The sequence below is a fragment of the Trichosurus vulpecula genome, chromosome 5 (assembly GCF_011100635.1).
Source record: "Trichosurus vulpecula isolate mTriVul1 chromosome 5, mTriVul1.pri, whole genome shotgun sequence".
In the NCBI taxonomy this organism is placed as follows: Eukaryota; Metazoa; Chordata; class Mammalia; order Diprotodontia; family Phalangeridae; genus Trichosurus; species Trichosurus vulpecula.
In genome coordinates, this window is record NC_050577.1 from 128,276,291 (window position 1) to 128,304,126 (window position 27,836).

General features: G+C 37.2%; 1 protein-coding gene across 2 annotated transcripts in view; it reads right to left on the reverse strand.

Moving 5' to 3' along the window:
- The window catches only part of CPED1 (cadherin like and PC-esterase domain containing 1), a 417,833-nt gene that overhangs the window by 11,545 nt on the left and 378,452 nt on the right, over positions 1-27,836 (reverse strand). Inside the window, exons 20-23 of one of the 2 annotated variants that reach the window (XM_036758868.1) lie at positions 17,351-17,571; positions 16,970-17,071; positions 14,143-14,230; positions 8,914-9,060 (exon numbers count right to left, since the gene is read on the reverse strand). In XM_036758868.1, the coding sequence (XP_036614763.1) occupies positions 8,914-9,060; positions 14,143-14,230; positions 16,970-17,071; positions 17,351-17,571 (558 nt within the window). Of the gene's footprint in view, positions 1-8,913; positions 9,061-14,142; positions 14,231-16,969; positions 17,072-17,350; positions 17,572-27,836 lie in introns of those variants that run through there. The other variant, XR_005010444.1, reaches the window with a different exon arrangement.

Sequence of the window (27,836 nt, forward strand, 5' to 3'; positions counted from 1 at the left end):
GTAAGTCAATCTTACTGCTGATTCTGACATCCCAGACCCCAGTACCTGGGTTCTCTGACTTACAGCCCAGTTCCTTGATCACTGGGTACCTTGCTTTGTATCTTAATATCCAGTATCTGTTTTTTGTCTGTAATCTCTGCCCTTGACTGGGTCTTTAATACCTGCTGGATGTCCCAAAAATTACATTTCTTTCTCTCCCTGCCTCATTCATACCTAGATATTTATTATGTTGTATCATGAACTTGAGAAACAGAATGGCATATCAGAGCTAAATTCAAGTCCTACTTTTGAAACATATTAGCTGTGTGACATGGGAAAGTTATTTAACTTCTCAGTATTTTGGGCAACTCTTCAAGATTGTGAGTTATAGAAGAATTGTCAGTCTGTATTGGGGGAAGGAGTCCCTACCTTGAGAGCTTTCTACACTGATGGAAACAACAACACAAAATAATCTTGGGCTCAGTTTTGACCTTGGCCAATAATATTAATGTTCCATTAACCTTTCCCTTCCTTCTTTTGATTGATTTCTAGTTACATAATTATGTTATGGGCTACTCAGTGTAGGCTCATCTCTAAAATAATAGATTCCCAGTGACATTACCATGTTTATTTAGACTCCCACCCTTATTACTAATCTTTCATTAACCCTCCAGAGGTTGGCTGGATAGGCACTGATAGTCATTTAAATCAGGCCTATGTCCATGACTATCTAGGCAACTTACATGAATATCACATCCCATAACTCTAGTCCATGAAGGACTTAGTGCATTGTTTTAATTTGGAAGAGTTTTAGGACAGGATTAATCAAACCTTCTGCATAACTGAATTTCAGAATAGATCCTATAGTCTGGTTTCTAGTCTTCTTATCTCTATGTTCTCTTAAAATTAAACATTTCATTAAAGTAAACATTTATATATTAACATTTTCAATACAAATAGATCACAGACAATTAAAATTTGCCCATGTTCTTTCTGAAATCATTATTTCAGTTTTAAAAGCATCTACATCTGAAGTTTCCTTTGGGCAATTAATTTCAGAGTTTTGACAGTAATATTTTAGGACTTAAACTGGTAAGAGGTAATGTTTGTTTCACTGGAGGTGATAAAAATATATTAGCACGTTAGAAGGGTAGAAACTTTGTGTGAAACAACAGAAAATGGTAGAAGTTCTGGACAGCTAATCTTTTTATTATGTCATTAAGAGAGAGAGATTAAATAGCAAAGCAAAGAGAGGCCTTTGGTTAATAGACATTACTTCTGTCAGAAAACTAGAAATGTCTGTTTTTAAAGGCACTAGCCCCAAGCCCCTGGATCTATTGGTTGTCTCAGCCTTCATCAGATTCTCAAAGATATCCATTAACCCTGAGACAAAATTCTCCAGTGTTCTCCAGCAGGGGGCACTCTCTTATTAATAATAGCCATTTCTGGGTTCTCCGCCATAGTGAGATACCACTAGGACAACTTGGTTTGGTCATTGAGGAATTCTCAAGGGCGAAGTTTTAGGTACAATATGCTCAGGGTTGAAAAACAAACAAAGAAACAACAAAAACTAACTCAAGCTCAACAAGCTGTGGGGTATGGTCAGAAAATTTTTCTAGGGGCCAGAAGCAGTGAGTCCAATATAGGTTAGATGAGTTCTAACTGCTACACAGTTCATATCCTCCTCATTGGTATGCTTCCAGCTGAGATTGGGAGGCAAGTCCTACCAGGAGGGCCATCATTCTGGAGTGGAATTTTGGATTGTGGGAATACTCAAGCATTCCCTACTGTGACCTGTTCTATTTGGGAAATTAGGGCTAGCAGTTATTGGAGACATGCAAAGAGGTCAAATAGCCAACTGGGGTGGAGTCATGAACAACTTGCTGAGAGTCAATTCAAAGACAAGTTTTTTCAAGAGACCATCTCATACCATGAAGAGAGTCAGAGGTATGGTGGCATCAGGTCTGCATTTGACAAAAGAGTGAGTCAGAGGACCAATGTTAAGGAGAAAAGCCATTCATGGTAGGAATCAGGACCCCCTAGCTGGGAGTCTGATCAAAGGGGATCTGGGGAGGGGGGAGGCTGGGAAAATGGGAATCAAGTTAAAACATCAAATATTAGGAAGTTCAGGATTCAGGCCCTGATATTGTCAGTGCAGGGACTTCTTTTTTTAATCCTTTATTTGTATCCACAGAACTTAGCACAGTGTCTAACACATAGTAAATGACTAATAAATGCTTGTTGATTGATTAATAGATAATAAATTTGTTGACCAGGACTTAGAAGGATCTGTGCTATTTTTATACACAATTGCTATGATACTTCAAAAGGCATATACAGACAAAGATTGTGGTAGGTTCTGAGTCTTCCATTCGGCTCAAAAATAAAGAGTTAAATAATTACAGTACAAATTGTGTTTTGATCTAAAGCCAGCCTATTCAGGGAGGATAATACTAGAGTCTTCCCAGTCTTTCAGCTTGTTCAATAAATGTTTGCTATATTAGGGAAATCATTCAAGCCAAATATTGGGCAACTTATCTGAATATTGCTTGTTACCCTTTTTAAATGTTAGGAACACAATATTCTGTTTCTATGCAGCAGGAAAAAACACCCATTCAACTAATTTGCATATGCAATTTTGCCAAATTGTTGTTCACTAGTTGGGAAATGTTTTACATAATTGTGGGGAAAACATACCCTTCTCTGGGGCCTTGAGAGATGAAAGAGCCTGAATAAAATCTCCAATCTCACCAATAGTAATCAAAGTCCATGAAATAGATTTCTTTTGACCAAATAAGGAGCAAATATGAAAACTCTTCAAAAATTGAAAAGTGCTATGCAAATGTAAGGGATTATTATTATTGATAATAAATTGTGGCAAGAAAGCAAAGATTACTGCAAAGATATTACTGTAATGATTATACTAATCCATTGCAAGTATATGCATCTATTAAGGATTAGAGACTTAAGGTAGTGCCTTGCACTTAACAAATATGTGGAAAGTGGATTTATAGATGAAGGAAAGTAGGCCACATGATAAAAGGCAATGTAGTAGTAATAGGTAGAATACCTAATGGGAAGATGTAATGGCAAGCAAAGTGGGACTTTTTGTTGCCTTTTGTTTTGAAGTGCTTCTCAGCACTAAGGCAATCAAGTGCCTTTGATTGAGTCTTGCCTTTGTTAGTAGGAAGGCTCACACCCTTTTGCTAGTTAGGTAATGAGAGGTGTGAAACCCTCAAGAGGTGTGAAACTCTTGAGAGGTGTGAAGCTCTCTGACCCTGAAGAAGCGTATAAATACTCTGAGGTTAGCATTTTGTTTGGGGCTCAATCATTGGAAGAGTGTTGGTGTGGAGACTCTGGGTAGCTGTTAAAGAGCCCCTGGCTTTGAAAATCCAGATGCTGGTGCTTCTCTGGTAACTATGTATATTGTGATTTTTGTCAGGCAGAAATCTGTCTGTCTGTTGATCTGTTTATACTGTCTCTGTCTGCAATTTCTGCTTCGATTTGCTCTGAAGTTTAGGGTGCTGGATTTTCTCCCTGAACTAAGTGAATGGTATCTATATATATCTATATCTATCTATCTATCTATCTATCTATCTATCTATCTATCTATCTATCTATATGTTTAATTAAGATTGTTAACCCCTTAAAGTTTCTTTCCTTAGAAAAGCAGATCAAAGAACTTGTGCTAGCAGCCTTCCTGTGTGCTGGTCTTGTCGGTCTTAAGCCCCCACAACAGCTGCTAGAAGCATTGTTGTCACAGAAGAAGGAGCCAAAAAACATTGGTTTGAGTCCCAGCTTGGACACTTCCTGGCTCTGTGGCCTGAATATAAACTGGGCGTAAATCACTTCTCTCTGGACCTCTAATTTTCTCATCTGTTAAATGAAGGCCTTTCACTAGTTGGTCTCTAAGGCCATTTCTAATTCTACAAATCTCTGAATATGTATATTTTTTTCCTAACATAACTAGATATAATACTTGCCACTCTTGTTTGGCAATCCCCTAGGTTTTTTTTTTTCTGTTTTTGGAGCACTTTGTAAAAGGAGCACAGAGACAAGAGATGATTCATAGAAACTCCTCATCTCCCCCTTCTAAGCCAGAATCACTTAACTGTTGTTATTTATTTGTTTAAAATGCTTCATTGGGGTGTTTTTTTTTTGGTTGATTGACATTCGTTATCATTCAAGCATCTTTTAAGAGAAGCTTTAGCTACACTTGGAGAATAATAAAGACAGACATTTAAACAGGGCTTTAAAGTTTGCAAAGCACTTTCTAGACATCATTCATTTGAGCCCTGCAACAATTTATTAAAGCAGATACTCTAGGTATTATGATCTCTACTTGATAAATGAGGAAAATCAGGATTATGATTGTGTAGCTTGTTCTGTAAGTGCCAGAGGAGTAAGGCCACAAGTATTTATTAGACACCTACTATGTGCCAGGCACTGTGCTAAGTGCTTTACAAATATTATCTCATTTGATTCTCATTACAATTGGTGAAGTAGGTGCTATTATTATTCCAGTTTTACAGATGAGGGAACTGATAGATTAAGTAACTTGCTCAGGGTCACACAGCAAGAAGTATCTGAGGTTGGATTTGAATTCCTGACTCTAGACCTAGCTCAGGATTTGCAAACAAACCCTCCAGGTTCTATACCCAGCCCTCTGTTCACTATGGCAATCTATCATGTGACTGACTTTTGGTAAAATAATCAAATGATCTGTTACCCCAACTTTCTAAGGATAAAAATGGCACATTTTGGCACTAAGTAACTGCCGTAGCACCTTGTCTCTGCTCAAAAACTAGACAAAACACTTGTAGGCAATGAATGAGTTACAATTTTAAAGAATTTTTGAAGAAGGGTGTGAAGTAGATGAGAAAGATATTATCAGGTTTATATTGTAATTGGAAAGGTAAATCTCCCAGAGGCACATTTTAGTTGAAAGATCATAGAGATGAAAATGAATATTGCTGCTACCAAAAATCAACGCAGGTATCCTGGGAAGTAGGTGTGGCCCTGAGTAGGAGTATAATACAGCTGTCTGCTAAAAGATTTATCTACACACACATCATTAATGGAGATAAGATTTCTCCACATTATGAGAATCTCTGAGAGTAGATGAAGCTAAACCATGATGAGGGTGTGACTAGGGTGTCAAATTCAGCAAAAGAAGGCCATTCTTTGAACTAGGAATGATTTTTTACTGGAGACACAGACAGTCCTCAAATTAGTATTGGTTATGTTACAAAATTTCACTTTAAAAGTCTCCTCATCTGTAAAAGGAAGTTTGATCTCTAAGGTCCCTCCAAATTCTAAAAATCTGTCAGTCATTAAGCATTTTCTGAAAAGTTATACATGGTCATGTTCTCTTGTATAACTCATTTGATCCATAATGAACTTGTGCTGTTGTATAAAAACATTGTTGTTCAATGGTGTCAGACTCTTTGTGACCACATCTAGGTTTTTGGTTTTTTTTTGACAAAGATACTAGAGTTGCTTACCATTTCCTTCTCCAGCTCATTTTACAGATAAGGAAATTCAGGGAAACAGCATTGCCTAGAGTCAATCATCTAGTATCAGAAGGCAGATTTGAACTACAGGGGGAGGAATCTTTCTGACTCCAGGCCCAGCACTCTATCCACTACTCCACCCAGCTGCCTAGTATAAAAACGGACTCAGCATATTTATACTGAGCCGCTGGGTGGCACAGTGGATAGAGTACTAGGCCTGGAGTCAGGAAGACTCTTCTCCCTGAGTTCAGATCTGGCCTTCTCAGTATTTTTAATCATGTTTCCATGGGAAAATGTATTAACAATCCTAACTTAGAATGATAGGGATACATCTTTATCCAGTGCAGTAGGATCTGGAATTTTTCCCCTCTGATTCTCATCCCTGCTGGATAGTAGAAAAAGGGATTCCCCTATCTCCAAGTTGCAAATGATGTATTCAATGACTTGAGGTTAGGGGCTCTCTGAGGAGACAGTAGTGAGGGACTGAGGAGAAGGTGGAGGATCCATGGCCAGTTCTTCCTGCTTTTTGGTCTGGTTGGCTATCCATTGACTTACTTTCTTTCCTTTGGTCAGGTCTGCCAGTTAGACTGGTCACTTTCTTATCATCCGTTGGTGCCAGTTACTATTCTCCTTTCTGGTCCATTTTAGAATAAAATAAGAAGGCTATTTCCAATCAACCTCTCTCTCCTCATTCTCTTTCTCAGTCTATTTTCTAGACTTTAGTAAGGAAAGATAGTTTTTAAAGTTTTTAAGGTGAAACTTTGAACACTAAGGACTGATTGAAATGAGATTCATAGATATTTCAGAGAGAAGTCTCTCACATTGTGGAACATTTTTTCACAGAAGCTGAGTAGATGTTCACTGGAAAAGAGTAGATGGGTCCATGGGACACTGCTGAGGAGAACAGTAATGAGACTTGGGAACTTGAAAACAGTTCTGATGGAATAAGGGAAAGTGGCTATAGGCTTCTTTTTCTTCCCCTGGAAATTTCTAGGGGAATAATGCAACTAGCAGGCTGTAGTTGGCCTTGGAGTCAGGAGACCTAGCTTAGAATCTCTGGTCTAATATTTACCAACTCCATAATCTTGGCTAAATGATTTGTATCAATCTGACCCCCAATTTCTTCATCTTCATAATATGGATAATGCTTGCATTTGAGGATTATTGTAATGAAAGGGTTTTGTAGCATTACATAAATTTTGTTATTCTTAGACCTTCTTGGCTTGCATGGATTGAGGTAAGAAATTTGAATGACATTATCTCAAGCAGCTGCTGTGGGAGCTGTGAAGAGTCCTAGATTTGAAGTCCAAGGACGTGGGTTCAAATCCCAGCTCTGTCAATTACTACCTATAAAATCACAGGCAAATTTCTTAACTTCTCTGGGTTTCCCCTTTCTCATTTGTAAAATGAGTGGGAAGGGGGGTGTCACACTAGAGAGCTTCCAAGGTTCCTTCCAGATCTAAATTTATCATCCTATGGAAGGGGAAAGGGAAAGAGGTAAGAAGGAAATCCCAAGTGACAGCAACAGGGAGGGAAGGGCAGTCCCTGCAGCCACTGACTTGTTTCCTGTAGCCATTTATACTTTTTGTAAGGTGGCCTGCCTATAATTATAACTTAAACATCATATTTTGAAGGTCAGGGTTTTGCATATAATTCTTCTGTTTTATGATTATCAGTATCCATTGGATGACTGTGAGAGGAGATATATGTAATGCAATCATGTGGAAATGGCATCTTCTGTTTTTAATTGGAGCTATGCTGGAAATCCTCCGAGCATGTCTTTCTTGTAGCCTACAAGAGCACTAAAGCTGCAAAAGAAAAGCAGACCCTCTCCCTTCCTCCCCCACCAAAAACTAATTGAAGACACATTATGTAAAAACTTTTTAAAAGAGGCAACAAAATCCTGTATTTTGTCTTTCAGAGTCCCTGTTTTCTGTGGCTTTGGCAGCCTTTGACTTGTTTTTGTGGCAAATTCTGATTGTATGCTGGCTCAGTTGTGCGTTTACTGCTTACCCTTCCTCAGGATACATACGTCTGTCTTTTGAAGCACAATTCTGCCTCCTTAACTAAGGAAAGAGAAGCTCTAAGAGAGGGATATTTCCATTTTGGGAAAGATACAAGTAGGTACGCATTGCCTTGTTGCCTGTTGGCAAGGGAATGACTGCAACTGGTAGCTAGGTAAAAAAAAGAAAACTTTTCACTCTACTTTCATCCTTTAATATGGTTATGACTAATTTATCTTTCTGTCCCCAGTTCAGGTAGCTATAAAATAGGGATAGTTGCCACCAAGGGTAAAATGGAATACGAGTTTTATCTAGGGTAGGCTGCCTAGGATATCACTCTAGGTCTCCATCTTGGAAAGTACTCATCTTGCCCGTGTCTTTTCTTTTGTTTTGTGTTCTTCTTTGGATTTTGTACAGGGAGTCAACCCACTCCACTCCTTAGGCAATCACCTTGGAGGGTCCCTGGAGAGCTCTCTCCTGGGGCCTACCTTCCTCCAATGCTGTGCTCTGCTACTTACTGCCTCTTTTTGGGAGTTGGGAAATCAGGCATAAGAAATCATAAGCCATGGGTACAGAGACTCAGTCAGGTTTTCTGAGTGACTGGGCTCCCACTCTCCTGGTATGACTATACCCACTGTTCCCCCACCTCACCTGAATTTTTCCTGGGTTCTAGTTTGAGGATTACCCAGTTAAAACTTAACATGAAAGGTTACTTCTAAAAAAGTGGTAAGAACATGTTTCCAATGAAATGATGATTGGTGAGTTTAGTTTTTTCATGGTCAAAGATGACATGCCTAACTGTGGCTAGCCATTGTTTGGGGACCAACAACTCTGTGCGTAGATTAACACAAATCCAGTTCTACTCCTGGAAAGATATCTGAGGGTGGGTGAATTGTTCTTCGTATAGAGCACATCATCATCATATATGAAAGGCTCCTAAATGTAACAGGTTTACCACCTTTATAGAAAAAGAAAGGATGCATATTAGAAGGGAATAGGCAAAATTAAGCTTTCTGCCACCAAAATAGAAGAGATTCCTAAATGGATTAATGGGGGAGTTTGCTTAATCTTCTCTCCTGAAGATATCTTTCAGACAGGTATGACTCATGAGTAGTCTTTCTTGGAGGGCAGGAGATAGGTTAGGTAACTCATCTGGTTGCTTTAGGCTTATGACATTACTAAGTGAGCAAAGAAATGTTAAAGAGGTAACATTTTTTTAAACTTTGTTTTATAGCACTTAATGCTGAGATTCCTACATGCTATAACTTGCTGAGCAATACTAAACAGATTACTTAATTTCTTGATGACTCAGGTTTCTCATGCGAAATAGAAAGGATAATGCAATACAATGAATCATTTTTAACAAAAATAAATGCTATGAGTAACTCATTGAACGGATAGATGGTCCATATGTATACCTCATGGAAATGGCATCCACACTTTCCTTGCAGAAATTCCTTGTAGCGCCCCATGGTTATGCTGAAAGTATCAACTACTTCAAAGCCATATCTTTTTGCAGAATCTAGTATAATCCAATTTTCTTTCCACAAATTCTGTACTTCATTCTTTATTACAAAGGAAAAAACACAAGAATTGTCAGTTGTAGAGGATAGTTACAATTATTTGTCTCCAACAGATTGAAACCATATAATTGTTATGATTTTTCTAAAGGAAAGAAATGGCAAGTGAAATTGTGAGATTGAAAATTAATTTTGCAATATATTTCTGATCTAAAAATTCATCCAGAGAAAATTTGTTTTATGACAAAGGCACCTAAATATAGAAATACTTTTCTTTTCTCATTTTTCTCCTGTCCACTTTAAGTCATTTATTCAACAAACATTTATTGAGTGTCATACTGTATGCAAAAGAGGTTGCTAGTCACTTTGAATGACATAGAAAAATAATGACGAGTCTTTACCATCAAGAGCAAAGAATTTTAGAGTTAGGACCTCCATGACTGGACTATAGTCAATTTATTCTAACGAAATATAGCAGATAAAAAAAGTAGTGAATGGTGTTGTTTATTAAGAAATATACTCACTTGAAGAAAACCAGAAAAAAAAGAGTGGAAGCATGATGACAAATATTTAGGGCAGGATCAATAACAGGAGAAACAGTAATATTATCAGGTGTGTATACTATAGACCACCTGGACAGAAGGAGGAAATAGAAGAGGAATTTGGGAATCAGATCAAAAAGAAAAAAAAGGAATCATAGTGAAGTAATGATGAAGCTCTTCAGTTATCCAGAAATCTACTAGAGTTTGCTGTTTCTCTGTAAAAGCAGCTAATTATTGACTTGCCTTATGAATAAACTATGAAGGAAGAGACTAGAACTTATTCTGGACCTTATTCTGGCCAACAAGGGAGCTGAAATAGAAGCAAAAGTCCCCTTGGGAGAGGAGGGACAACTGACTATTCCAATTTAGACTCTGATAGAGGAGAAAAAGTAAATTTGGGAAGAGTCTGATACACATACTAGATTTTAGGAAACCACATTTACAAGATATATAGGAAAAAAATAGGCCTATCCTAAAGAAAAAGTCAATCCAAGAAGGATGAAAAGATCTTAAGATTTGAAGACACAAACAAAAAATGATTCTGATGAGGAAAAAAGTGAATTTAAAGTAACCATTATGGATGCATTGGGAATTTGTTGATAAACTTAGATTTTTTAAAACCCATATAAAGAAGATGGAATTAAGGGTAGAGGACAGAGGAAAAGTTATTATGGTGTAACAGACAGAGGGCTGGCTTTGACATTAGAAAGACTTAAATTCTAGTCCTTCCTGACACATGTTGGCTGTGTGGCAACGGGCAAATAATTTAATATGTTGTTGTCTCAGGAAATGTTCTAAGATGTTAAGTAAGATATATAGGATTTGGGGCAGCTAGGTGGCACAGTGAGTAGAGCACCGACCCTGGAGTCAGGAGGACCTGAGTCCAAATCCGGCCTCAGACACTTGACACACTAGCTGTGTGACCTTGGGCGAGTCACTTAACCCCAATTGCCCTGCCTTCTCCCCTGCAAAAAAAACAACAAACAAACAAAACAACAACAACAACAACAACAAAGATATATAGGATTTGCTAATCTTCATCTTCTAACTCAGTGGTAAAGAGGGAACTTCCACACTGGGAATTGTTCCTATGAAAATAATATCAAGAGTGAAATCTTAGAATGAGTTGGCTATAGCAACAAAGGCTAAATATACAAAAATGGATGTCATTTAAGGCCATGTTGGAGGCAAGAGTAATATCAAACAAAGGAGTGGATTGTTGCTCAGGTTGAGCGGGATGATGATAACATGGGATGGGAAACTGAACAATGGGCAGAATTAATCAACTCATTTCAGTTATCTCTTCTAAAGAAAAAGAATATTTGGCTGAAAAAGGAAAAACAAAAGTGGCTAACAAGGAATTGAAACCTGTGTTATGAATTAATAGGTGGTAAGTGAACACCTAGCTACCTTTAATGAACTCAAGTCACGAGGGCTGGATTTACTTCATTTCTGGAAACTAAAAGAACTGTCAGATGTGATTACACAGCCATTGTCCATCATCTTTGAAAGATTGGGAAAAATGGGAGACCTCCAGGCTGGAGAAGGTCCAATGTCCTGATTTTCAAAGGCAGGAAGAAGAAAAAAACCTGCAAATTATAATAAACTAGTGAAGTGAACTTGAATTCCTGAAAAAATTCTATAATGTATTGTTAAAGATGTGGTGTTTAAGCCTTTAGGAAGGGAAATAATTATGAACCATTATAGCTTCTGATCATGCTAGATTACCTTCATTTCCTTTTCTGACAGGGTCACTAGACTGGTAAATCTAGGAAACATTTCATTCAAATTCTCAAACGTATTTGTGGTCTCAGTGATGTGTGAACCCCCTCCAAACTATCCTTCCCTCTGTTCCTCATACCTGATGGTGTCTTCTGTTCTGACAGTCCTCCATTTCTGAAATATAGTCTCTCCTCATCTCTGCTGCATAGAATCCCTCCCTTCCTTCATGATGCATGTAAAGCCTAATATTTTCCACAAAGTCTTTCCTGATCCCTCCAACTGCTAGTATCCTCCCTTCCAAAGAACCTTGTATTTAATCACCTTATATTTGTCTCTGTTATGTTTATTTGGTGTACACTGTACTTATAGATGTACTTCTTGTTTCTCTATTACAATGTAAGTTTTTTGAGAGTAGGGATTGTTTCATTATTAGTTGTTGTATTCTCAACATCTAGCACATTGCCTGGCATATGGCAGGTGCCAAATAAACCCTTATTGACTGATTGATGATGCAGTCCACAATCTGTTTCTGATCATGCCTGTAATGTATTACCTCTTCTTCACACCTACCATGAGTCTTTCCATTGCCTTTTGGGTCAGTTTCAATTTCAATTCATTGTAGACTGTAGTATTCCATGAATCACAACCAGATAATGTAGTATTAGTGGTAGAGAAAAATATCAACCAAAGATTTGACAAAGTTTCTCATGCTACCCTCAGGACAAAGTGAAGAGATATGGACTAAACAATCGTATAGTTAGGTGAATTTGGGACTGGTTGATTGACTGGATGTGAAAATTTGTCATTAGTAGTTCAATGTCAACTTGAAAGTCCATAGTCTAAGGTCCCAAGGATCTGTCCCTAGACCAGTGCTGTGCATCATTTTTATCAATGACTTGGATGAAGGTAAAGATGATATTCTCATCAAATTTACATATGTCATAAATCTGGGAGTGAGAGCCAATTTATGGGTTACAGATAAAGAATATAAAAAGGCCTCAGTAGGTGAGGATGCAATATGATAAAGAAATATGCAAAATCCTACATGTGGATTCAGTGACTCAGCGTAACATGTACAGGAGGGGAGAAGTGCAGTTCGAAAAGAGTTTGTGTGAAAGCAATGTGTGGGTTTCAGTTGCCTGCTAATTCAATGTGAGTTAATAATTTGATGATCCAATACTCAAATGGATTTGTAATTTCATTAAAATAAATATTCCCTTTTAACATATGGATCACAATACATCCATTTCTGTCTATCCTATATGACTCTTACCCATGTCTTCCCGAAGGTTCCCTTTAAAGTGGTTTTCCCAATGGGTTGGGGGCCTTCATAACTTTCTCTCCACATTTTTAGACTATGAATGGAGAATAAGGACCATTTGTTTTTTATCTCTGTCTCTTGCTATGTGACCAGAACATCTCTGGATGATAACCATCTCTCAAATTTTTGTACTGTGGCATTCCACGTCTCACAGCCCAGACAGCAACATTGGAAGAATGGTATTGCGAGAAAGATTAGCCTTTGCTTCAAAAGCTTGGGGTCATTAAAATAACCCCACAATTTCATGAGGGTAGTGAGAGGTCAGGAGATCGTGTCATATTAGCATTAGTAAAAAGGAACTGGGAATGTGTGATCTGGAAAAGGGAAGATTTAGGAAGAACATGATAAATGACTTCAAGTACTTGAGTAGCTGTCATGTGAGAGAAGGTATAACCTTATTCTGTTTGGCACCAGAGGGCAGGACAAGAAATAATGGATAGAAGTGGCAGAGACAGATATCACTTTCATATAAGGAAAAAAAATCCTAACTATTCAAGCTACCTTAAAGTGTAATGGACTATCTCGAGAGCTAGAGATTTACCCTTTACTGGAAGTTTTCAAACAAAAGTTGGATGGCCACTGCCTTGGTATGGAGATTGGAGATAGAGGTTGGAGGACAGTTCTTCTCTAACTCTCAGATTTTGTGATGACTTTTTCTTAAATATCATCTATTGCAAACCCTTTATTTTACAGGTGAGGAAGTTATATCTCTTTTCGGCAACAGTAAGCTCCTATTATTTTCTCCCCATTTCCCAAATAGTTGAAATAACTCGTAGACATGATGGTTGTTGGTATCCCAGTTTCTTTCCTTCTGTACTTTCTCAAATCCCTCCCCTCCAATCCCAAGTCCTGATTATAACATTACATTGAAGTCTCCCATGATTGTTTAATAGTAGATGGTTCCTAAGGTCCATTTGCTATTTAAATGTCTTCATTGAGTTTAATGCAGAGATTAATTTTTTTTTTCAGAGATTCATTACACAGTTCACTGAAGTCTTTCACTACTAAGCAATAGACCCAAGACAATTAGAGTTATTGTAATAGGGAAAAGATAATCATGCAGCTTCAAAACCAATTTTTAAACATGTCTTCAGCCAAAAATCCCCACAAAGGTCAGCCTGTGTAGTTTCAGTATGAACCTGAATTGGAAAAGAATCAATATATTGTTTTGGATAGTACCTAGGTGTTTCAGTAGACTAGGCAAATATGAGAAGTGTGGGTTATCTCATCTCTTAGGTCTTTGCTTTTCCTAAACTTGACACTAAGTAAAAGTAAAAAGATTACAAAGCTCAGTTATGCTAGAGGAGGCTAGGAAATCCAGGGGGTAATCATAGTTCACTTAAACTGATACTCCTTAAACACATGAATCTTTGTAATTTATTTGATTCTTACTGAATATTGCAGGTACAATTAGAATTTGACAGAACAATTCTTTTCACCTAGTAGGCTCTTCATGAATGTTTGATGAATGATAAGGGACAGCCAAAGTGCTTACTAATGATACCAAATAATTTATGGGAGTACAAGGCAACTCTGACCTACCTGGGTTAAAGAATGCACTCCATCCACAGGCAGATGAAACCCCATTCCCAGTGTTTTAATAACCACCAGAATACGTAATAAGTTTTCCCTGGAAGAAATAGAAGGGATTTCAAAGTCAAGTACATGGATTATATTTATGTTCAACAAAGTTCATTATGGTACCTTTTTAAATGTGGGATGGTGGAGAACAGGATTGGTGCTCCTCATTGTCAACCACAAATAGGATAACTGTTAATATTAGAGTATTGCTAAACATAGTTGTTTTTTGTTAGGCTTGTCATTGGATTTAGAGTGTACCTGAATTTTTATGATGATTTTTTAAAAGATAACACTTATATAGCAAAGTGCTTTACATGTTATCTTATATGAAGCTTTCAATAACCATGGGAAGTAGTTGCTATCATTATTCCTATCTTACAGAGGAGAAAACGGAGGAATAAAGGTTTAATGACTTGCCAAGGTCACATAGGTACTTGGTGTCTCAGAATATCTATTGTGCCACCTAGCTGCTTTGTTACAATGGGCTTCTATTTACTTCAATACTTCAAAAATCTATGTTTTTGTCAGCATGAGTTGGTCTTCAAGAGTTCCTGTGGCCAAAAATATTCCATCAACCTGGACTGGTGATAAGGCTCTTTGAACCTAGCAAGTCTATTCCTCAGGCAACAGGCTCATAGTTCTTGACTAGGCCCAATACTTTCTGGCTTTGTAAGACTCGCCAAAGTTTTGCTGGCATGGCTTTCAAGAACCCAGGGTTGCCTCCATGCCCTGAAGGCTAGTAAAGTAGAGAAGGTCCATGATCTGATTTCTAACATATCCAAATTTGCGTAATGATAAACTTTTAAAAATGGAATTCTATAGTTTACTTATCAGATTTATGGAAAAGTAAAGAATTCATGACCCAACAAGAGATAGAGAGCATTACAAAATGCAAAATGGATAATTTTGGTTATGTCAAATTGAAATGTTTTTGTACAAAAAAAGCCAATGCAACAAAAATTAGGAGGGAAGCAGAAAATTGGGAGAAAATCTTTGCAACTAGTATCTCTGATAAAGGCCTCATTTCTAAAATATACAGGGAACTGAGCCAAATATATAGGAATACAAGCCATTCCCCAATTGAGAAATGGTCAAAGGATATGAACAGGCAGTTTTCAGAGGAAGAAATTAAAGCTATCCATAGGCATATGAAAAAATGCTCTGGATCACTACTGATTAGAGAAATGCAAATCAAAACAACTCTTAGATACCACATCTCTCCTGTCAGATTGGCTAAAATAACAAAACAGGAAAATGATAAATGCTGGAAAGGATGTGGGGAAATTGGAACATTGTTACATTGCTGGTGGAGTTGTGAGCTGATCCAGCCATTTTGGAGAGCAATTTGGAACTATGCCCAAAGGGCTATAAAAATGTTCATGCCCTTTGACCCAGCAATACCACTTCTAGGGTTGTATCCCAAAGAAATCACACAAGCGGGAAAAGGACCCATATGTACAAGGATATTTATAGTGGCTCTTTTTGTAGTAGCTAAGAATTGGAAATCAAAGGGATGCCCATCAATTGGGGAATGGCTGAACAAGCTGTGGTATATGAAGGTGATGGAATACTATTGTGCCATAAGAAATGGGGATGATGCAGACTTTGTAACAACCTGGAAAAACCTACACGACATAATGCTAAGTGAGCGGAGCAGAGCCAGGAGAACGTTGTGCACAGCCACAGATATATGGATTCTGTGAGGACCAACCCTGACATACTTCGCTTTTCTCAGCAACCTAAGGTGCAAGGACAACTCCAGGGGACTCACGATGGAGAATGCTATCTTCGTCCAGAGAAAGAACTGTGAAGTTTGAATAGGCACACTACATGCTTGCCTTTTTTGCTTCTCTTTTGTTTTTGTTTTTGGGTTGTTTTTTTTTTTTTTGGTTCTGTTTCTTCTTTCTCATGATTCATTCCATTGGTCATAATTCTTCTCCACAACTTGACTAGTGTATAAATTAATTCAATGCGAAAAAAAAAATAAAAATGGAATTCTAGACTATTTAAACATAAAAAATAATTATGAATCTTCCCTCTCTCCTCCGACATAGCCTAGCACAAGGACTCATCACTTCATAGCTGGACTACTGCAGTAGCCTTCTGGTTGGTCCTTCCACTACAAGTCTTTCTGAATTCTAGTTTATACTCCTCTACTCAGCTACCAGTGTGATATTCCTAAAGTGCTCGTCTGACCACATCACTGCTCCCCACCTGTGGCCAAATAAACTTCAGTAGCTCCCCATTACCTCCAGCATCAAATATAAAATCCTCTATTTGACTTTTCATTCATTTTCCAGTTTTCTTACACTTTACTCCCCTCCATTTTACGATCTAGTGACATTGGCCTCTGTTGTTTCTCACCCAAGGCACTCCATGTTCCGGTGCCATGGATTTTCACTGGCTCTTTCAGTTGCCTGGAATGTTCTTCCTCCTGTCTTCCTATAAGTCTTAGCTCAAATTTCACTTTTTGCAAGAGGCCTCTCCTGGTCCCCCTCAATGCTCCTGCCATTTACTCTGAATATATCTTTTATCTACATAGTTGTTTCCATGTTGTCTTCTCCATCTGAATGTGTGCTCCTTGGGGACGAGGACTGTTTTTGCCTTTCTTTGTATCCCTAGGACTTAGCACAGTGTCTAGCATATAGTAAGTGACTAATAAATGCTTATTGACTTAAGTGCATGCATTAAATCTTGCTCTTTAAATCAAATCTTGGTCAAAATCACCTCAAAGATTCCCTTTTTTGTACAGAAGAGAACATAGAAATGTTTTGTTTCAGAATATTACCTCTTCAAAACTTTGTGAATAATTTGTAGGTGATTGGAATTAAGCCACTGAACACCACCAACAACTAATATAGTCTGGTCTGTGTTTTCAAGGGGATGTGATCTGCAATCCAGAAAGAAAAAAAAATCACATATGTTGCTTTAAAACAGATGGTAAACATTTTAACAGAACTGCATTACATTTCATTGAACCATATCTGGCATCCTGATCAGAAGACCCGCTTGTCATTTCCTACTATTTCTCAGCCACATCATTGGGAGCCTGAGCTTTTCAGCACATTTGGCAGAGAGTGTGTAACAGTGACTAATTAAAGCTGCCAGTCAGATATATCTGTTACTAGGGAGGACACCAACAAGTCAATATAACAAGGCTTTTTTGTACCTTTGCAAAAGTTGTTCAAGAGCTTTTTCAAATGTTGGCCTTTGCGAGACACTGATCCAGAATTGGGGATAGTAGGAGTAACTGATGAATGTTCTGCCGTTGTTGACATTGTAGTATGATTTAATGCTGTGCACTTTCTGCCATTCCTGCAGGGTTTCATTGAGTCTTTCAATCAGATAATACATTATTCCTCTGTTGGTTGAATCTCCAATGAAAAGGACCTTAAAATTAAAAACAGAAAAACATGAATTTCCAGATCTGATGTTTATGTGGCACTCTGTAAACAACTCCAAATTACAAAGTTCTCTCACAGCTCATAAAAATGTGTGTCTAATAAAAAGCCAAAAGAGCACTTGTGTTTAGATATTTTTAATGTTTTGGAGTTGGGACTTTATCCCTTCTCTCCTCTCCTCTCCTTCCTTCCTTCCTTTCTCCCTTTTTCTTTCCTTCCTTCCTTTCTCCCTTTTTCTCTTTCTTTCTTTCTTTCTTCCTTCCTTCCTTCCTTCCTTCCTTTCTTCCTCCCTCCCTCCTTTTCTTCCTCCCTCCCTCCGTCCTTTTCTTCCTTCCTTCCTTCTTTGCTTCCTTCCTTCCTTTCTTCTTTCCTTCCTTTCTTTCTGGTTAAAGTCAGATCAACAAATAGGTTCCTGAGACCTAAAGTCAAATATTATTACACATTTTGCTTGCAATTATTTTGTATTTCTATTCCAGGGCCCATAAACCTCCAGAGACTATCACAAAAAATTCCCTTAAGCCCTCAATAGTTAATAGGTGTTAAATACAATAACTTTATGCTATAGATATAGAAATGGATATGTAGAAAATGTGCATTTACTCCTGCCTCCCCTTACCCACAGCATTCAAAGGTGAAAAGGGACAAATAGATTAAATCTCTAGATTGCCGGGACCACAATTCATGTCCTAGATCTCCATGTCTTTTATCTGAGCTTTGCTAAGAGTTCAGTCATTGATGCACAGAGAAGTGGCAAGAACAGGAAGGATACTCATTTACAGTGGTCATACCCTTGCCCTACAGATATCTAGCCATTTCTATATGGTTTCCCAGGAGGTATGGAAGCGTTGGCTTGGAACAATACGAGAGGAGAGAGAGAAAAGTGATTACCTATCTATTTTTTGGGAGGGGGGTTGAGGCAATAGGGGTTAAGTGACTAGCCCAGGGTCACACAGCTAGCTGGTAAGTGTCAAGTGTCTGAGGTCGGATTTGAAGTCAGGTCCTCCTGACTCCAGGGCCCATATTCTATCCACTGCACCACCTTGCTGCCCTGAGATTATCTATGTTTGAGAAGTCTTTTCTGCCAAGATAGTTCTTCATTTAGTTTCTAATGAGTGGTTAAAAGTTTGTGGATTCAAGAAGGAAAGGCCTCAATTCAACTCAGTTACCACCGCCACTAGTGGTGAAGCTCTTACATTATGGGAATATTGAGTTTCTCTAAACTCTGATTGTTTTAGATAATTTCTCCCTAATTTAATAGAACCACACAATCTAATTTCACAGAATCCAAGAGCAGAAATATCAGGGGTCATCTAGTCCAACCCACATCTGATCCCAAATCCATTTTAAAATATGGGCAATAGGAAGTAGTCCATCCTCTCCTTGACAGCCTCCCATAAGGGAAAACCTACTATGGACCATGACAGCTCATTCCACTTTCAAATGTCCCTAAATAAATAAGATGTCTCCTTTTTCATCAGGTCTAAGTCTACCTCCTTGTACCTTCCATTCATTTTCTTCCAGTTCTGTCCTCTGGGGCCAAGAAGAAAATGTCTAATCCCTAATTCTATATGACAATCCTTCAAATACTTGAAGGCAGCTTTTGTACTTTCTCTTCTCTAGGCTAATGCAGAGACAAGCATAGATCCCTGGAGTGATCTATTAGAAACATAACTCCAAAGTGAAATCAACTTGTGAATGTCTACTTTTTGGGTCTTATGATTTAAGCACTTTAAAATTCACCCAGTTCTACTATAGACTAGTTCATATCCTGCCATCTTATCCATAATCATTGCACAAGAGATTCTGTCAAATGTATTGCTGAAATCTAAATTTATGTATAGTACACAGTATTTCCCTGATCATTGGCCTCCATCAAAATACTACTCCAATCCCTCCTCATGGTACAGAGGTGATCATGGGTTCTCCTATGAATCAGAAGCTATGAAAAATGTGAGTCTGATGATGCACTATATGTATGCTAAGGACTAGCTTATCTAAGGTTAGGCTGCCAATAGAAGAATTCTTCAAGCCTCATCAACTCTCAAAGACCATCAGCCCCTCCATAGAAGGTCTGTGATCTGTGCCAGCAGAGAGAACTCATACATCTTTGAGATTATGAATTTGAAGTCAAGAGGTATTTTCTTTCAGTCCGGCTCACTTGATATTTTCTTTCAATGCAACTATGAGAAGGCTGTTTCCAAGAGGACTGCATAAATATATACCAAAATGTTTGTTTTGGATAGAAAATTATAGTAAAAAAACTAGAATAGAAAAGCAACCATGATTTTTGAGATTTATTATATTGGAGGAAAAGTAGTTTCGTTAGAGATTAATCAACCTCTATCAGAAAGATCTTAGGATTTTAATATTTCAACTATTTTATGCAATAGAAAAATAAAATGTGATTCTGAATATTCAAGTGTGACTCTTCTCATCTATATAAAATTCTTCACATCTTTTAAACTTTGAATTAAAAAATAATTTGTAGCTAATTTATTTTAAAGGCCACATCCTCTATTTAAAAGATCAAATAGCCATAACGGATGATTTTAGAAGGCTGGTCTGACAGTTTTTAATTAATAACCTTTATCTCCTGCCAGTTAGAAGTGAAAATTGTTACTTTAAACAGGCATGCTCATTTTTCTCTTGTGCAAGCTTCTGAAGACACCAAAATATGACTAAAAAAACTGCAATTTTTAAGATTATGAAGAAAATTTAGTATTTATTAACTGTATTTGTTTCTACCCCACTACTATTTTCCCATTTGTAGTAGCTTAGTATAGACAAGAGGGAACAAGCATACTATGTGTTCCATCATAGACCTGGAAGAGGTTGTAGTGTAGATATCACCTAATTCAATGCTCTCATTTTACAAATGAGGAAACTGAGGACTAAAGTGGTTTAGTGACTTGACCTAGCTTTTATAGACTAAATAGCAGAATTCAACAGCAGGATCCAAACACAGGTCTTATGACTCTAAAGTTGATGCTTTTACCACTATAGCATAAGCTTCTTTGGAGAAAAACTTTTCCAAACTTTGTTGGACTGGTTCTTGGCCAACGGACCCAAAGCTCATTTGAACTGAAGCCTTTTCAGTTTGATAGGATGATTTGGAACTTGTATTTCAGTTTGCACTACAGCTCTTAGCAACACCAGGGTCATCTATTTGGCACAATGAAGCAGTAAAGTAGGATTTTGATGAAGGATAACAGCAACGACAAAACTATTCTCTAATATTTGTTATCCGTGGTGGGGGGTAGGGGAAGCAATAATAAAGTAAGATAATTTCACCAAAGGTAATGTACAATGGGGACCCTGAGACTACTATAGCAGTTGTGAGGACCTTTAGGAAATTCAGAAACACTTGCCAATTAGACCCTGGTGATATGACTGATTGGGTTAGCATCCTGGCCAGAGTGGTGAAACTGACACATAGGTATCTAAGAAATTGATGGCATAGCGGTGCAGGCTGGCCCTACTCAAATTATTGTGATGAATACGTTAGGCATGGAGGACAGTAGAATGAATGGCACTCAATGTTCTATTGACACAAGAAGGCAAGATATAATGGGGGCAAATAAGAAATATTAATATCATATCCTACCAACTAGACATGCTTCAGTGCAGATGACACTGTTTGTTAGAGAAGGCAAAGCAGGAAAATAAATGTAAGGGAGTTAAGGCATGGATATTTGCATTACGTATAAGTATTATGTCATGGCAAAACTAGAAACAGATCTCTTTATAGGCAAGGGCTACATACTGCTTTTTGTCAATAGCACTTTCAGCTCTAAATCACACAACAGCACATTACCAACCAATGGAGGACAATTAAAAACACAAATAAAAACAAACTTCATCCCTAAGCCTAAATTAAAAAAAATGAAAAATGAAACAAAGGAGTTACCAGAATCTAAGGCAGGAAAGCTAAAGAATCTGAATATCCAGTTTCAGAACACTGAAAATCTTCATTTAATGCAAACTCCAGAAGAAAAATACTTGATAATGAGACATCAGCCTGATTCTACCTTTCTTACCACAATGTATCACATACAACACCTCCAAATATAGGCCAATTTATGTGTTTTTGTATTGTATTAAAAGAACTCATGCCTTTTCTTACTAAAACTTCTATAAATACACGCAAAAACAAAATATAGGCTAAAGACCAAAAAAGGTATACCATAAAGTCCCAAGGATATAAAGAATAACTTAGCATAGTTTCAATAATTATTGAATAAATTTTGAAAGTGATCTAACATTTATACCGTCACTGTTGATTATCACAAAGTCTTGACTCAGTTTTTCATTCATATGATGCAAATTTATAAAGTAGGTCTAAGGACAGCAAAATCATTGAATGTTTGATGTTCACATGGAACACTGTTTTCTATTTAGAATACCTCACCAACACGATATTATAAAGAATATATAAAAGTCAGATTTTTTCAGGGAGACATTAAAACTCACTATGGTTCTGCTTAGCCTTAGATTCATTATCATCTCTTAAAGAGATGTTGGTTGATTTCCAAGTTAAAGATGAAGTCAAACCAAAAACATATTAACTCACTTGATGTATATGTATGCCATAAAGCTATATGGTTCTACCAAAGACAATGCATTAGCCAACTCTTTCATCTTGTGAAATCTTTCTCCAGTGATATAAAAAAATTTGGACTCAACAAGTGCATAATTTTTTAGGTATGCCAAGGAAAGACAATGACTGAAGAATCTGAACTTGAATCTGGAAGTCATATTGAACCAATAGAAGAAGGCAACACCTACAAATACTTTGGTATCTTCTAGGCAAGACACATTGTACATAAAGAAGCTAGAGATGGCTACGGTCAAATATGTTGACATACCTCCTGGCATCCTAAAATCAAAGTTAAATGAGAAGAACATGCTTTAAAATAATTAACACTTATGCAAAACCAGTCATTGTACACTGCTACAAATATAAAATAGATTATAAAAGATTTGTAAAATATCCTCACAAAACACTATATAATATTAATGAAACTCATAATCCCAAGAGTTCATAATCCTAAGGCAACTTTAGAAAGATTAACACTTTCTTGCCAAAACAAATTGACAAACATTCTCAGAGCATATGTAATAGCTTAAAAAGCAACATAAATACCTTTGAGAACAAGCATCATTGGACATAGCAAATGTAAACAAAAGTAGTATTCTTCTGACTGAAGCCTATGGAACAGTTATGATAGAATGGACTCAAAAGGCTCTCAGTGGGCAACATCCATCTGAACTCATCCCACAATGTGTTGACAAAAAACAATGAACAAATGGTTGTATCTTGCAGATTTTTTTTTTCAAACAGAAGAGTTTATGATGGCAATTCAAGACCACTAGAAATTACTGAAGGGTTACTCTTAGGAAGACAAGACTTAGTGATCAAAGTAGATTGTTCAAGGAAGTGGTAGAAATGATGCAACACATAACAGTAAGCAGCAAACACTTAGCACTTAGTAAATATGTATCATGACATCCTGGTGGCTGGAAGGATGCAGAAGCTATTTTTCATGGACTGACAGATGACAAATCTCCATACCACCAGTTACTCAATTGGTAAATATAAGAAGCATTGCCTTTTGTTCCAGGACCTTTTCTAGCTGAGCCCCAATGAAAAAGATAAGAATAAATAATTCAAATGGATTTGTGATTTCACTAATTCAAGAGTTCACTCCAAAGATGCAAATGGCAACCTATCTTTTCCTGCCTATCTTGTGCAACTCTCACCCGTGTCCTATAAAGAGTTCACTACAGAAGGTCCAACCGTTATGCCAGAGGCCTTCCTCATTTTGTTCCAACTTTAAAAGAGAACCAATGGAGCACTCTGGTAACATGATTGCTATCTATCATTCCCTCATTGTGTGGGACCAGCTCACTTTTTCTTTCTGTTATATAATTCTTTGATAACTTCTTATGCATGAGTCCTTCTTTGAGGTTCCTCATTGGTTCTATACATGTACATATCTGATATACTGATCGTATACACAATGAACCTTTCCATTGCTTTCTGAGTGATGTTTATTTTTACTTCTCTAGGGTAATAAAATGTTTATATTGAGTAATATTTGGATCTATGAAGCAGTTTTCTTGAGAAAAATAACATTATACAACAATTTTTCTTCTCTAAGATTGTCTCTATACTATATCCTGTGTTGTAGAGTCTCAATTAGAGAAGAATCTTGTTACAAAGTGATTCCAGTCCATCTACTACCAAAGTCATCTTGATAATGATCTTTTGCTTCTCTTGTCTGATATTGTATGATACTATCCTCCTTGCTATTTCTTGTAAGAAAACCTATCAACACTATAGGTATATATTCCTGTAAATACTTGCCCAGCAAACAGTCTCAACTGGAAAAAACAATGGCTGGGTTACTGGAAATGGGTTATTGTGTTAATAGGCTAATGGCCTATGATTCAGGGTTATGCCTACTTATTAGACAAAAATAGTTCTCACTGGGAAAATAAGAAGAGGGGTAGTGATAATGGTGAAATTTTGAGTCTTGTGCTGCAATTTTATTATCCCAAGTGTTTCTTTTTGAAACTGAAAATTTTGGGGCTGAGACAAAATGGTGGAACCTTCTTTCAGAGCTCTCCAAACATAGTCCTCTATAACAACTTTAAAGAAAAGAGCCTAAACAAATTCTGAGTGAAAAAAGCAACGAAAAAATCACAGCAAGTCATGGTTCCAGTTCAGGGCAGCAGAGGAAGATAGGAAGAGAGGAAATTCCAGGTGTGGGCCTTGAAGGTGGCAGCAGCAAGAGTGGGATAGTGGCATTGGGAGGACCCAGCACCCAGGGATGGTAAGGGGACTAAACACCTGGGCAGAAGGAGATTCCAGGGGACCCCGTGCTAGAATTGGGTACAGGATCTACTTTCATTTGATAGCTGTCACCCATTACCCATTTCTGTGTCACAGCTGGGCAGAGAGGAACGGTTGTACATGTATCCTACTTGTGTAAGGATCAGAGCATGGATTAGGAGTACAATGACCAGATCTCTCTCCAGATCTTATCACTTTGGAAGCACAAAAAACTTACAGTCCCCCAGATCTAGCAGTGAAAGCAACAGAAGGACACAGAAGACTGAAGTTTAGGCCCATTATCCCCCTGAGCACCCAAGATAGCAATTTTAACATAAAATCCAAAGTCAAGAAATAGGCTAGAAAAATGAGCAAACAACAAAAAAGAACCTCACAATAAAAAGCTACTATGGCAACAGGGGAGGTCAAGACAGAAACTCAGAACATGACATTGGTTCAAAAACATTTACATTCAAAGCCTCAAAGAAAAATGGAGATTGGACACAAGTCCAACAAGAATTCCTAGAAGAGCTAACAAAAGAGATTTTCTTAAAAAGAGCAAAAAGCATGATGGAAGTCTGGTGAGAAATTAACTTTTTCTTTATAGGAGATTAAGTGTTGTAGTTGTGAACATAATGCAGCAGAATACTTTCACTTTTAATACTTACTGTATGCAAAATGCATTTCCCAATTATGCATTTTAATTAGGTTGGGTCAAAGCTTAATGCACACTTTGAGACAAAAAACAATGAAGAACTGAATAGTTTCCATCCAAATATCTCCCCTCCTCTTTTACACACATATGACATTTACTTAAAGAAAACAAACATACAACACTAATTGTATTCAGTTCTTTTACTGCTTGGAACAAACATGCTTTTGTACCTCACCAACCTATCTAATTTGGCTGCATATTTAATTGATATATGTGTTGATATGATATTAAGGTTTACAAGCCACTTTTATCACGACAGCCCTGTGAGGTAGGTGACATAAGTATTTTTATTCTGATTTTACAGAAGAGGAACTAGGCTCAGAGAAATTAAGTAACATGACTATGATTACACAGTTAGTAAGTGTAAAACAGGGAGTTCAACCTAGGTCTCTCCTGACTCCAAACACAGTTCTGTTTTCACTATGCACTGCTGCCTTTATTCTGGGGAGAGAAATCAGGAGGGGTTCTTACCTATGATTTCAGGAAACTACAGGTGCAGAAATTTCCTACACCAATGAAGATAATCAATTCATCTATTCCTCATAGTCTTTGAGAATTGCCTGGAAATATTGAGATTAATTGTACTACTGGTCATATGACCAATGTCTTTTAGGGGCCAAACTCAAAAGCAGGTCTTCCTGTTACCAAGGGCAATACTTTATCTATTACTCCATGCTGTCTATAAAGATAAACACACACACATATACAACATACTATATATATATATGTATACATACATGTGTGTGCATGTATGTGCGTATGTTTTAAAATAAAGTCATCATGTATAACTCATTTTTTTTGGTAAAAGGCTAATGCAAAACCAAAACAAAAAGGACCCTAGTGACAATCAAATATTAGAATTGACAGGCAATGACTTATGTAATCATAGAATTCCCTTAGTAGCCAGAAAATATTATAAATCAACCACGCTTTAAAAAATTAAACATCTTTAAGGCCAAGACACGGCTTCACCCGAAAACATTACTTAGAAAATTTAAGTTACACTTCCTGTTTTAACAGCTGAGTTGTAAGTCCTTCGATAAATATTGCCTTTTCATATTTCCTGTTCTTAATTGCACTCTTCTCCCTGATATTTTATTACAGGTCTAAACTTTGAGCTGTATTTTCAACTGACAAACAAAATAAACGTTTGTTGAAAAATCACTTATGTCAGGCTCGTAAGTGTTTCCAATGGTAAGATTAGTTACCATGTTTCTAAACTACTTCCCTTGCAGTGTCTCATACTGTGTAACAATGTTATATTTGATAAATTCTCATAAATATCTAATTCAGAACTCATTAGTCAGCTAGCCATGAGGATTCTATGCAAACAGATGTGTCAGAGAATAAAGTTTTCAAAATATTTATCACTGACTCCTGTATTGATATAATTAATTTTCAGATGTTTGAGTTAATATATTAAAGAAACTTAAAATATATCACCTTTGTTTTAGTAAATTTTAAATGAAATGACACAAAGAATATTTGAAAATGACTAACTAAAAATCCTTTAACCAGAAATTTTCCCCAATCTTTCCATCCCAGCTCAGTTTCCTGTTCATGATGCTTGAAATATAGTCCCTATGACTGATTAGCCATGCTAACACACTATAACATGGAAATATGGTTCCTTATGAGTGCTCTATGGAATTCATATCCTTTTCCATGAGTCAACTAATTTGTATCTAATTCTTTCACCACTGGTGGTCCTAAAAATCCCAAGGCACAGATCAAACAAATTTCACACTCACCAAAATAAATACAGTAGTAACAAACAAAACAAAACAAAAACATGAAAAAAGGGAATGAAGACAAAAAAGGAAATTCATTTAGAAAGAACCAATACTTAGTTTAAAGAAAAGAATTTGTAACTTAGCCTTCCAACAAGGTTGAAGAATGTTTTCTTAGCTTACAGCTAACGAGAATTTTAAGAAAAAGAAAACTGCCTTCCCTTCTCTCATATCTTTAAACTCCCTGGAGAAAAGTGTGATGGGGACAGCAAATGGACTTGTGAGTTCATTGGTATATTCATTACTCTGCCCTGCCCTACCTTGTGGTTGTTCAGTTTTGTCAAACTCTTCTTTACGTCGTGGATTATACTGTCAATTAGGGTTTTCTTGGCAAAGATATTGACTGGAGTTGGCTTGCCATGTCCTTCTCCAGTGGATTAAAGCAAACAAGGTTAAGTGACTTGCCCAGGGTCACACAGCTAGTAAGTGTCTGAGGCCAGATTTGAGCTCAGGTGTTCCTGACTCTAGGGCCCAGGCTCTATTGAACAATCTAGCTGCCTCCTCACCCTATACTATATTACACTACACCGCACCATAGCATATTCTTGGAAGAGGATTTTCTCTTGGCAGAGAAAAAGAAACATTTTAAAACACTCATAGCTTATGCTTTGATTTAGACTACAATTTAAAAGTGAATGGTTGCCTTTTCTAGCCTAACATATTTGTGGTATTTGTGGCAGTTATCACAGAATCAGCAGTAGAATGAAAACCTCCAGTAGAAAAAAGATCCTTGAGGGCAGGGACAGCACCAGAGAATCTATCTCTTCTTGAAGGAAATCTTCTTCTGGTGAGATCTAATTATTAGGAGGTAGTGACTTTGTCATTGTTTCACTGTCACAGACTTGACTTTTCCATATTTCTTAGGGCATCAGACTAATCAGGTTGCCTCAAAAAACAATAATGTTAGTGATTAA